Source organism: Halichoeres trimaculatus, unplaced genomic scaffold (assembly GCF_033239565.1).
Source record: "Halichoeres trimaculatus isolate MK-OKI-2021-1 unplaced genomic scaffold, fHalTri1.1 fHalTri1_scaffold_20, whole genome shotgun sequence".
Taxonomy (NCBI): Eukaryota; Metazoa; Chordata; class Actinopteri; order Labriformes; family Labridae; genus Halichoeres; species Halichoeres trimaculatus.
The window spans coordinates 25,476,125-25,488,264 of NW_027437198.1; the positions used below are offsets into that span (position 1 = coordinate 25,476,125).

At 41.9% G+C, this 12,140-nt stretch overlaps 2 protein-coding genes across 2 annotated transcripts; both read right to left on the bottom strand.

Annotated features, from left to right (window-relative positions):
• Nucleotides 1-443: 443 nt before the first annotated feature.
• On the bottom strand, nucleotides 444-5,517 carry cnp (2'',3''-cyclic nucleotide 3'' phosphodiesterase). Its single transcript, XM_074697203.1, has 4 exons — nucleotides 5,369-5,517; nucleotides 2,070-3,890; nucleotides 1,865-1,992; nucleotides 444-1,781 (listed from the first exon to the last, which is right to left on the bottom strand). Exons 2-4 carry the CDS (start codon nucleotides 3,850-3,852, stop codon nucleotides 1,323-1,325), a joined length of 2,370 nt encoding a protein of 789 aa, XP_074553304.1. The 5' UTR covers nucleotides 3,853-3,890; nucleotides 5,369-5,517; the 3' UTR covers nucleotides 444-1,322.
• A 1,282-nt stretch (nucleotides 5,518-6,799) lies between these two features.
• On the bottom strand, nucleotides 6,800-11,379 carry odad4 (outer dynein arm docking complex subunit 4). Its single transcript, XM_074696909.1, has 11 exons — nucleotides 11,185-11,379; nucleotides 10,968-11,099; nucleotides 9,420-9,573; nucleotides 9,266-9,327; nucleotides 9,009-9,159; nucleotides 8,717-8,932; nucleotides 8,434-8,641; nucleotides 8,277-8,363; nucleotides 7,999-8,195; nucleotides 7,807-7,907; nucleotides 6,800-7,726 (listed from the first exon to the last, which is right to left on the bottom strand). The coding sequence occupies exons 1-11, from the start codon at nucleotides 11,308-11,310 to the stop codon at nucleotides 7,691-7,693; spliced, it is 1,470 nt and encodes a 489-aa protein (XP_074553010.1). The 5' UTR covers nucleotides 11,311-11,379; the 3' UTR covers nucleotides 6,800-7,690.
• Between the last annotated feature and the right edge of the window lie 761 nt (nucleotides 11,380-12,140).

Here is a 12,140-nt window from a genome sequence, read left to right on the forward strand (position 1 = left end):
TAACGCAGCGGACCTCCTGCTCAGACAGGTGAGCATTAAGGAGGTCCGGGTTCAGCCTGGAGGTCTCTGATGGTCTTTGACCTGTGTTTGACCCTCAGAGGAGTGCTTTCTATTTATAGCTTGAAGGATGCTGAGGAAACCTTGTAGCCTTTGTATTTGGTACTTTTCCCAAATATTTGTGAAATCATACAAGCAATTTGCTTTGAAAGTTTACACTAAATTTACACTATTTGGAAAATAATGCATTTAGAAAGTAGCTTTTTCTTTAACCCTAAGGCTTTAAAAATAAGACTGGATCAAATTCTGACTCAAGGAACAGGAAGCCACATGTCCTGATGACAGATGTCGCCCCCTTCTGGTCTAAGCCACACATTACGAGTTAAATGTCCCATGCAAAACACCTTTAACTGTAATAACGACACCAAACAGGCGGTGAGTTGCGTTCCTTGGAGCAAAGCATCATCTTTTTTATTAAGTGTACAAAACAAGTGCAAAAATAGTGATTCAGAAGAGCTACACAAAGTCGGACTTATCCTTCAAAAAATTACAGAGGGTACAAAGAGAAATGCGATACAGGAAGTGCTGTTGAAAAAGGATAAAAGGGACACACGGTGCGGTTCTGCGCAGTAGAAAAGATCAGAAAAAAACATTTACTCAGAATTCACAGCATTTGATAATAAGTGCAAGCTGCTGGAAATAATACTTAACTCATCCCAAGTCTCCCTTTAACCGATGCACAGTGCAAAGATTTGAGCTGGAAGGATCTCTATTTATGACAATCATTCTAATACACTTAAACTGACAACTTTGGCCCAAATGCTACGTATTTCTAGGCTGCATGACGTGAAACAGAAATGACACCAGACAGAGTCGAAGCAGCGGAGGAACTTACGGCAGGATGAAAATGTGAATATGTTGACACCATGTCCCTGTAATGCATGCAATGAAAGGAGCTAGAAGTGTAACCTGTTTACTGAGAGACAGAGAGGAAAAGAAGAGGACACTCAGGTTGATGATAACCGTGGAGCTGTGGGAGGAAGTTGCACTACCTTCGTCTAAAACTGCAGCTAACACACTGAAGCTGAAAGCCAGGTGGAGAGACTCTGGCGCCAACACGTGGAACAAGATACTGAACATCAACAGCGAGCCTAACCGGATCAAAGGCATCTTGGGTCGTGGTGCAAATCAAGAGTAAAAGGCACACAGCTCGTGGATTTAGGGTGGCGACAGCTGAAACCCTCAACGCTGCACAGACTCGTTCACAGAGGACCCCCCAGTTTGAACCCACCAGTCGTCCCAACCTCACACCCTCCGTCTGCCCTCTACAGGATGGTGCACCTCTGCTTCTTCCTCCTCTCTGGCTCCTTTTTGGGAGGCTCCTGCTCCTTGCGCCTGTAGTAGCTGGAGAAGCACGCCGGGGCGCACATGGGCTCCCTCAGACTGAGCAGCCACCTCCCGCTGCCGTAGTAAGTCAGCGTACCCAGCTCCATCTCCTCCACCAGCTCCCCCTGCTGGCTCTCCTGCTGCAGGGCCAGGATTTCCAGCAGATCCAGGCCTGTTTGAACTGGCTCCACGCCCTCTGCGCAGCCCAGGGTGACATGGGCGCGGCTGCCCCGGGGGAGGGAGGCAGCTGCTGGGACACCTGCCTCCTTCTCGGCGTCGGATGGCCACAGCAGGAGCTGCTGCTCGGTGAGGGAGACTCTGGCCCCGACGGTGCGTGGAGTGACGAAGAGAGCAGTCAGGGAGAGCTCGGAGACGGAGCCGTAGGATTCTTTAACAGCCTGCAGAGAGAAAGATGAGTAAATAACCATCCTGTGTTGGGGTGGGCTTTCTTTAACCGTTCACTGAGGGAGGAGTTTCTTACCGGATTCTCTGCGTACTCTTTGGCGCCATCTGCTTTCCCGTAATCGCAGAATTTTGTAGTGCAGTGGAGGGTTCCTTTGGCGTGGAAGTATTGCTCCAAGTCCACCTCTGTCTCAGCTTTCCCTGTGACTGCAAATAAAAGAGAAGAGTCATTTAACACTCTAAGAGAAAGATCTTAAAGCTAACGCAAGAATAAAAACACTCACAGTCGACCAGGCGCTTCTTGAAAGCCTCCATGGTGTCCAGAGTCTTCAGGAAGTCCATCGAGGAGCATCGCACCTTGTCCTGGATGGAGGAGAGGAGGAACCAGCCGAAGTAAAGAGGAAGGGTAACCTCCGCGAGAGGACCCCTCATGGCCTCCAGCTGCGCCTCCTCCAGACCCCGCCTCGTCTTCTTCTTCAGCTGTGCCGGGTCCCTGCTCCACTCAGTACGCGGCTCCAAGAACACCGCCACAAAGTTGTGCTGCTCTGCGATCTCCCCCAGGCTGGCCAGGCGGTCCTGGGTGTGGTTGGTGTCGTCCACCACCACCAGCACGGAGGATGCTGTTCCTGCGCTGCAGCACGCCACCACGGCCTCATCCAGAGCTTTGTATCCATCAGCGGAGGTTTCCGGACTCTCTGGCTTCACACCGTGGTCGTCGGCACAGAAGAGCGTGCACTGGTCTTTGTAGGCGTCGGCGATTGCACGCGCCAAGAAGCTTTTCCCGCTTCCTGGAAGGCCTCTTAGGACGACCAGGGTGCGAGATGTCCGCAGGGCGTTTTTGGTCTGCTCTTGCTCCAGGAGGGCGAAGGAGAGGGTGCCGGCGGCAGGGACCGTCTCTTCTTCTTTTTGAGGCTCGGCGTCATTCACCGCAGACGTCACGCCTTCCTCTGCAGCAGCAGCTTCAGCTCCTTTCAGAGTCTCCACCGCTAACGGTTTCTCTTCGCTCTTCTCCTCTGCGGGCTTCACCGCTTCAGCTGCGGCCTCCTGTGGCGGCTTTTCTGGGGCCACAGCTTCCACCTCCTTCTCAGTCTCTGAGACGACATCTGCTGCCGAAACCGTCTCCACGATCTTCTCTGGTTCGGCTGCTTTTTCTGGAGAAGCTTCCGTCACGATCACGGTCTCTACTGGTTTTTCAGCTTCAGCCGGGACTTCCATCGCTGAAACTGTCTCCACGACTTTCTCTGGTTCTGGTTCGGCTGTTTTTTCTGGAGAAGCTTCTGTCACGATCACAGTCTCCTCTGGTTTTTCAGCTTCGTCTGGTTTCTCTGAGAGGACTTCCATCGCTGACACAGGCTCCACTAACGTCTCGACGACAGGTTTCTCTTCTTCCACCTCCTTTGTCGGCTCGACTGCTACTTCATTTTCTTTTAAGCTCTCTTTGATGACTTCCTCTACTTCGGCATCCATCGAAGCCTCCTCTTCCTCCTCCTCCGGTGCCTTCTCTTCCTGGCTGGGCGGCTCTACGTCCACGAGCTGCTGCAGCGCTGCTGGTTCAGAGGACGTTTGCTCTTCTATTTCAGCTTCAGAAACTGATTCTGACACTTTCTCTGGCTCCAGTTCAGCGGAAATGTCTGCCAGAGGTGTTTGCATGAGCAAAGGTTCTGGGTCATTCTCCGGCACTGGCTGCTCTTCAGTGTTTTCTGTGTCAGAGATCTTTTCAGATGACTCATCTGGTTCTGGTGGAGCCACCGCAGCAGGCTCTGTCTCCTCTTCAGATTCGTCTCCGGGCTGACTCTCCTCGATTTCCTCTTCCATTTTCTCCATGTACACCGTGACCCTGTCTGTCACAATCAGCTCTTCTGTTTCCGTCGAGTTCACGGCGTCTGCGTCGTGGCCGTTCACAGGCAGCTGCTCGGTCTCTTCGGCAGCAGCAGCTGGTGGCTTCTCAGGCTCTGTGGATTCCTCCGGCGCCTCCATTTTTGACACAATCTCTTTTTCCATGACACTCTCCTCTTGCTGTGGAGGATCTGACACATCTAAAACGTCACCGCTTTGTTCTGAATCCATATCTGGCTTAAAGTCGGACTTTAGACACCACCGTGTACCTTCATGAGAGAAAGAGAGACAGTTTACTTAAACAAACAGGGAGTTTATTGGAAACACAAACACGCCTCGGCACCTCACCCACAGGAGGAGTCCTGTTAGTGTTCAAGAGTCAGAGAGAGAAGTTAGAAAAGTTTGGATGCATAGAAAAACTGGAGACGAGCGTTTTTCATGCAAAGCTACTTTAAATTGATCTTAAACGCATTAAAAAAAGACAGTATATGTTTCTGATTTAGGTTGAAGTAGCTGGAACGAACGTCGAGCCATCGTAAGGCAAATATCTGTCGCCACCAATCCTCTCCTGTGAAAACAAGTTACGCACTTTAAAAACTGTCACTTGTGAAACATTTTCCCAAACCACACATCCTGCTGCAGGCGATGTCAGAGACTTTAATGAGGACTGCTGCGGCGATGATGATGATGTCGCTAACAGGAAGTTACTGTAATCCAGGAAAGAGAAGTGATAATGACAACAGAGGGATCTTTTTTATTAATACGCACTCACTGAGATGTTCAGGAAGTGGATGGAGTGCATCTCTCACTTAAAGCTCCTTCACTTTATTATTCATCCTGGCTGCGTTTAAAGCGCCTGTGGCCACATTTTGGCTCTCCAGTTTTTCCAAATTTCAGTTTCCATGTGTGCCAACAACAAAAGGCACAGCAGCATGACTGGAGAGCAGAGTCTGCCCTCTGTTAAAGTAACTGCGTCAAAGCCTGAGCAGTACATGTAGACAAAGGGATGATGGGAAAACAGAGGCTCCACGAAGAATGGAGAACTGAGGCAGCTTTTTTAAAATGTCAAAGTGAAATTTGAAACGAAATATGAGATAAAAAAACAAGAGATGAGTGAAACTACACCGTGTCATGAGACAGAAAGGGAAGCTCTCAATAACAACTCAACCCACGGAAGCAACAAAGAAAACAGGCGTACCTTAGGAGCACTGTATTTATACAGCAATGCCTCACAGAAACAAGAAAAGACAGACTTTTTCACCTTTATTTTTTAATTTTTAACTTTAAGGAGCTAGTTTTCCACATTACGCACACTTTCAGCTCATGACGCATTGATTTAAAGGCGTTTTTTTTTATTTGTGATGTAGTTTACACTTCATGCATTATCCATAAATTTAACTCAGATGAGATTCATTAAAAGAAACCCAAAAGTCGCGCCCAAATGAGCTGAAATATAGTTTGAAGTCCACGCTGCGTGAATATGAGTTTTATTAACATCACAATGTGGCACCGCGGGGAGTGGCGTGCGCCTCACGCTCAGCACGCCACACAAAAACATTTAAGAAGCTCCATGTCTGCGTCTTCAATACGACACTGTACTAGTTTACTTTTTTTTCCCACAAAGAATTCAGAAGAAGTCGTGATTTAAGAAGAAAAGGAAAGAGTTGAAGTTAGTTAGCAGACATGGAATAGAGCCTGAGATGCAGCACGCTGCCGGAGCGCTTTTGTTACAGAAATGAGAGCTTACCCGTGAGGCTGCAGAGGAGCTGTCGGTGGTGCCGCTGACCACGCGTTTCTTTCTCAATACAATGACAAGGCAGTCCTTGGCACAGATACACACCCGCTTCAAAAGGAAAACCTCTTCCTCTGCTTTCCTACGGTGAGGGCGTGGAGCGTGGCGGCGCGTTACTGACACCTGCTGGTGGGAGTGCGACTCACACGCTAAACTTATGATTATGGTGGCATTGAAAGTTGACACATGAACGATTTTGAGGATAGTCAAATGAATGATGATTAAATGATCTTGAACTATAGTGACTTCTATAGACATCAATGATATTTTGCACTTTTTTCCCGAAAATTTTCTTTACGTTATAAAAAAAAAAATAAAAATAAAAAAAAACTTCCTCATCTTTTTCTTTCACATTTATGGAGGAACATAAGGGCATGTAGGAAAAAAAATATTTTCTAATATAAGTCAGAAATCTGACTTTAATATCAGAAATATGCTGAAAAAATCTGGCTTTAGCTACAGAAATCTGACTTTAATCTCTATAAAAGAGGATTAAAAAAAAAAAAAAAAAAAAAAAAATTATCAATATTTTTTTCTGAGAAAAAAAAGCTGAATTCTGACTTTTTTCCAAATGTTGGGAGTGAAGTAATAATTCTGACTTTAATCTCAGTTTTTTTTTTTTTTTGCTTTTTTTCCCAGAATTCTACCATTTTTTTTTTTTTTTTTTTGGTAAAAAACAATAGTGATAAAAATTTGGACATTTCTTTTTTTCCCATTTTTTCAGTGGTCATAATTCTCTTCCATGAATCTCAGAAACATTACACTGATAAAATATATTAGAATTTTATTTTTGGAAAGTCTTTTGATTTATTTGTTTTGTGTTTTATTGATGTTTATATGGTTTGACTGTATTTTATTTTTCTTTTTTTTTTATGCCTGGTTAATTGCAGTTTCTACATTTTCAAATAAAGACTACTATTTTCCTGTACAGTACTTTGAGCAGCTTGAGTGGTTGTAAATGTGCTTGACGAATAAATTTGACTTTTGACCTTTCAATCCCAGAATTCTGAGAATTCTGAGCTTAATCTTAGAATATCATAATAAAAATGTTGGAACTTAATTTATTTTTCTCCCGGTGGCCCTTTTTCTTATTTTGCACACATCCTATGAGAGTTCTGCATTGGAAAAGGAAAAAAATATGAGTCCATGAAATTTCTCCTTCCCCTCCACGATCATAACTTCCTCAATACTTTGGCACAATTCTCTCTACTCTTTTATTTAAAGCAATTTTAGAAAAGGAAACTATATTTTAAGTATAAACAAGAATATAGCCCTGAAAAAATCTTAAGTACGTAATACAACACCGATACAGACACATACAGGCTGTCAGTGAAGCTGGGGCAAAGAAATCCAAACACAAGATTTGTTTTATTTTTATTCCTCTGCTTTTTAACATAAAAACTACTCTGATAATAATGGGACAAGAAACGGTCTAATCTGAAACATGTACGAAGCATTTGGAAGCATATCATCACACGTTCCCATGTCACTGACATGAATCCATCCAAAAAGGCTCATTTCCAGCTTTTGTTGTGATCAACATGTAAACTGTAGACTTGCAGGGTCATGTCTTGTTGTTTTTAACTATTTAATCACACAATCAATTCATAAAATCTGGTAAAGTGTAGAAAAGTGCACCCTAATGACGTCAATGTTGAATCGGTTAATTCACACCTGGTGAAACGTGTGGAGGTGGAAAGTCCCTGCAGCATGTGGAGCTGTTAATGGGAATTTTTAGATTATTCAAAAGCAAAACAGATGCATTAAAAGCGCATGAATGAAATCCTCTCTTTCGTACGCCAAAAAAAGTGACTCATCCTCTGTTTAATGGACGTTTTTATCATTTCGTAGAATTCTTCGAAGAGCTCAAAGAGTGTAACTAACGTTATTACAGGAGTGAAAATAGTACTGCTTGTTGTCAAAGGTTACCCTGGGATGATGTAAGTCAGATAAGTGGATAAGTACACTTCCCTTCTGTTGGAACAATTCACCACTGTCCATAAAACTCTGAGACGAATGCCTCTGATGTGAAATTCATGGAATGATCTCATCATGAATCACTTGCAGATCTTGTGCCTGCGTCCTTGAAATGCGCTTCATAGTGGACAGTTTATTTTCCTACCTTCAGGCAATTACAGCTGATAATATGCATCTGTGCTGAAGCCTGTATGCATAAACTAAAACTCATATATCAAAAAATGAAGTGAAAAACAAGTCAGATTGATGCCTTCTTCTGTCAACTTTCATTTCACGATCGTACGTTTGTAAAGGTCGCTCTTACTGCTGGAGATGCTGATTTGCTTCATCCAGAGCCTGAAAGTAAAATGTAAGACATCAATGTTGAGAATCATCTTCTTAGGATACAAATCATGTGAAGAAACAAAAAAAAAAACCTTCTGAATGGCGTTCGTGGCAGCGAGGTCATCTTGCAGTTTGGCTTGAATCAAAGCTCTCTTGAAGTGTAAGATACAGGATTCAAAGTTTCCAAGTTGCACTGAAATGAAACAGAAAATCAACTTGAGTTTCAAGTTTCAAACTGACAGATTCAGTGAATGTCAATGAAAGTAAACAATTTGTACGATTACATTCTGATTGTGCCACCAAAACGTTGGCATTCATCTGCCATTTCCAATCAGCGATTTCCTCCGCTGCATCCAGGGAGCGGAGGCCGTAGTCTCTGGATTCTTCGAAGTGATCGAGCTCCAGGTGACACCAACCGATCTCATGAAACAACCAGGTTTTCTCCAAACCCTCACAGACCAGAGGGATCTTCTTCTCCCAGCTGAGGAGGAAAAACAGAAAAAAGAAAAGACATTAACCAAAGCAAAGAGAGAATGTAGAGTAATCTTCAACATCTACTTACAACTCGATAGCCTGTGTGTACTCTCCAACCTGGGCATAAAGCCCTCCGATGTTGTCCAGAGCTCTCGACATCGCGTCTGGGAGGTTGCTGTTGAAAAGAAAGATGATCAAACACTCCATTTGTCACTCTTTATTCATCTTCTCTTTTGAATCCTCACCACTCTGTAGCCAGCTCCAGGTCTTTCTGATGATGCTCTAATGCTTTTTCTATATCTCCCATCTCCGTCAAGGCATTCCCAACACAGCTGTGCAAATTTCCCAGAACCTCCTTCTTTCTGGGCTCATCTCTCTCTGACCACGTCTGTACGATCTTCATCGCTTCGAACGCCTTCCTGAGGCTCCCCTCTGCATTTCCAGAAGTCAGCTCTGTAACAGATAAAACACAGTGAGCGTCTTTAAGGCGACAAGAGAAACACGAGGCGAAGAGGGCAGCAGCCTCACCTGCATCGATCTCATCCAGAGTTTTAATCATCAACTGAGTCGGATCAGACGGTGGGCTGTGATAGGATCTTCTGGATTTCGTCGAAGGTTTCCTTCCTGATGCACTGATGGGTTTCTCCTTGCTTAAGAACTTGGAGCACGTGTCGAGGGATGAGAGGGAGCTTTGAATGACGTCCTGCAATCGTTCTCCAGCTTTGGTTTTACCTTTCGACAAGTCTGTAAAAGAATTGAAGAATGATTCATGAATTGGAAACTAACACAGTTCAGATTTTGAGACAGAGAGAAATACTACCTTTATTGTCAAGCAGGTTTTCCAGAAACTTTCTATCGCTGTAAAACTCTCCCAGCAGTTGTTTGGTTGTCTTCTCACTCTTCGGGATCTTCTTGATTTTCTGTTTTTTCTCCTTCGTCAGATGCTGAATGGCCGTGATTGGCTTCTCTCTCTTTGCAGGTTAATCAATCAGATACAACATGAGACATCACACAGATTGAACATGAAATTATAACAACTTCTAACTAAATTTTAAGGCCTGAAACAAACAGATTCACCTCTTCCTCCTTCTGGAAAAATGTTAGGTCTCCCTTTATTTCCAGTTTTACAGATGAGGGACCTGGAGGACACAACAGAGCAACAAATGCACAGTGTAAGGAGGACTTTAATTTGAAGTTAAGTGTAAGAATAGCCGTTAGATGGTTTACTCACTGCCTACAGAGTTTTCTATGGCTGCTTCTGCTTTCTGGATCCCCTGTTTGAACTCCTGCATTAAAGGACGGAGCTTCTGTCCTCTGTGGTAAAACACCAGAGAGAACTCAAACTCTCCCATGTAGTATAAAGCCTCAGCCTTCTGGTATAATCCCTGAAAGACCACAATGGTATCACATTTTCATCACTTCACTGAGGGTGTATGCATTTGTAGTTTTAAACAGCATCAGTAAAATTCATTTATGGGTGATTTTCCAACTATTAAAGATTCTGTAACCTGGGTAGAAATAAGAAAAAAATAAAACACATTTGTAATTTTTTATTTATGCTACACTTCCTAGAAACAAGGAAGAACTCTGAAAAAAATAACGAGTGATAACTTACTATTTTTATGATATGAAATATGGTTTTATATGAGTTGTTTTTGCTATGTCCTTTGTCCCTTGGCGAGATTTTTTATTTATTTTTCATTAAAAAGATCACCTGTCCCTTGGGGTCACTGTCATTTCGATCACACACACCACAAAATGTGACTAAAGAGTTTTTTTAAACGTTTGCAGTCACTAATTGTAGTGTTTTAGCAGTGTACGCTAGCTCCTGCTAACGTTAGCTCTACTGTAGGTGGAGAGACTAGAAAAAAAATAGGTTTAAGTTTTATATCACCAAGAATAGATTTATTAGCCATCATTAACTCATATTTCTTTTAAACGTTTAAATAATGAAAAATAATACTATTTTACTATCTGTATTTCGAGTATGCTAACGCCATGCTCTGTGTTTTTATGCTAATTTTATGCTAACCTAGCTCGGGGTTAGTATGCTAATGTGCGCTAAACATCGTCATTCCCATCGCTGTAATTACTGTGATGGAAAAGACGTGATGAAAATGGAAATGTTAGTATTATAATTACATTATACATTACTTTTCATGTTTTAAACAGCATTGAAGTTAAAAAAGCGATGTCACTTGATGTCAACGGCAGTAAAAGTGACGTGATTGACATTACATGGTGGAAACGACAGCGCAACATGTATTTTTCTATTAAAGTCATAATCATAATAGATACACTAATAATATTCATGAGTTTTGAAAATTATGCCGTTATGGTAACAATTAATGTCTGGGATTTAAAACGGAGAGATTCTGCCTCAGAAAAACTTAAATGAAAAGACTTCAGTAAGAGAAACACAGTGTGTCAAGAGAACGTTAGCCTAGCAAAGCCTAACGTTACGTCATCTAGATTATGAGTAAAATATAGTCTTTTAAATGCTTAAAATATCTTTATGTAAAGTATATGAAATGTTTTCAAAACATGGCTTATTCTGGTGTTAAAAAATAACAAAACATATAAAATTGAGGTGTGATGGAAATTGCGCTTTCCTCTGAATGCTGGATTAAATATATATTACCAATATCAGTTAATGTTTATACACATTTTGGTGAAGTAGAACAACTTTAAGTTGTTTCAAAAAAATATGAGTTGGAATTTCTGAAAATTTTCATGACTAAATCTGACTTTAGTTGGAGAGTCATCCAGAACATGCTACCTTGAAAAATGTGTTATCATCTTGGAGAGAAGCTTCTGCGTCTGCCAACGCGTTTTCAAACTGCCCCATCTTCAGGTAACATTTGGACCGACCCACAAAGCAGGTTTTATCATCAGGCTTCATAGACAGCGCCTACAACACAGCCAAGGGCGCTCATTTCAACAGATCAGAGCATTGTGAACATTTATTTACCTTTTGAAACCAAAGCGCAGCTTACCTCGGTGTAGCTGTCTATAGCTTTACCATACAATCCTTTGTGATACAACGATTCCCCAACAGCCACTAATGTGCAGAAAACACCCTGTGGCCTCAGGCTGTCGAACTCTGCGCCAAAATCAGACATTTTTACGCACGATTTTCTACTTTAAACTCAAAAGTACATGTGGAAAAAGTATCATCTCTTGTCTGATGGTATCACAGCAACCACAATAACAAACCCTGAGAGAGAAACAGCGCCATCTTCTGCTCTGATTGGTTAAAGCAAGGGTCTGCAACCTGCAGCTCTGAAGCCTCATGCAGCTCCTTTGCAGTGGCTCGTTCCGGCTTAAAAAATATATAAATGAAATAAAGAATTTTCCTACATGAATAAAATCATGCGTTAATATTTTGTTTAACTAAATCCCATCTGTCAATAAAGCCTGCCACTGCTCTACTTCACCTCCTACAACATCAACAGCCCACCAACTTTCCATGCACCTGTGGCTAACCTCAAGTTTTACAGCCCTGGGAAGATAACTACATCTACAAAAAGACTCATCTGGAAGAAAATACAGATTTTAATTCTGTGTGGATAAATTCATTTAACTGCCAACATGGTGGTTAAAATAAACATGCTTAATATGTGGCAAGACATTCTTTTAGGTTTTTGTAAATTTTATTTTTTGACAAATTTTGGGAAATCAGAAATTTTAATTTTTTATTTCTTATTTTCTTTCTTTCCTTTTTTTTTTCTTTTTTTTTAGCAAATTTTTAGAATTTCAAATAAATGCAAATTTATTTAGTTTTTTTTCTACATTTTTTTATTTCAATTTTTCTTGGGATTTTAGAAATTTCCAATTTTTTTTTATTTTAAATTTCAAAGAAAAAAATGAATTAAAAACATTGCTTATTTATTTCATTTCCCATTTTTGTCATTTTCTTAATTTTTGAAATTTCCAATTTTCTTAATATTTT

Coding starts and splice junctions, on each gene's coding strand:
- cnp (XM_074697203.1), bottom strand. CDS start 3,852: ATGGATTCAGAACAAAGCGGTGACGTTTTAGATGTGTCAGATCCTCCA. Junction 1,993..2,069: donor CAAGAAGCGCCTGGTCGACT/GTGAGTGTTTTT, acceptor TTTTATTTGCAG/TCACAGGGAAAGCTGAGACA. Junction 1,782..1,864: donor AAGAGTACGCAGAGAATCCG/GTAAGAAACTCC, acceptor TTCTCTCTGCAG/GCTGTTAAAGAATCCTACGG.
- odad4 (XM_074696909.1), bottom strand. CDS start 11,310: ATGTCTGATTTTGGCGCAGAGTTCGACAGCCTGAGGCCACAGGGTGTT. Junction 8,642..8,716: donor TCTGGATGAGATCGATGCAG/GTGAGGCTGCTG, acceptor TATCTGTTACAG/AGCTGACTTCTGGAAATGCA. Junction 7,727..7,806: donor CCACGAACGCCATTCAGAAG/GTTTTTTTTTTT, acceptor TTTTACTTTCAG/GCTCTGGATGAAGCAAATCA.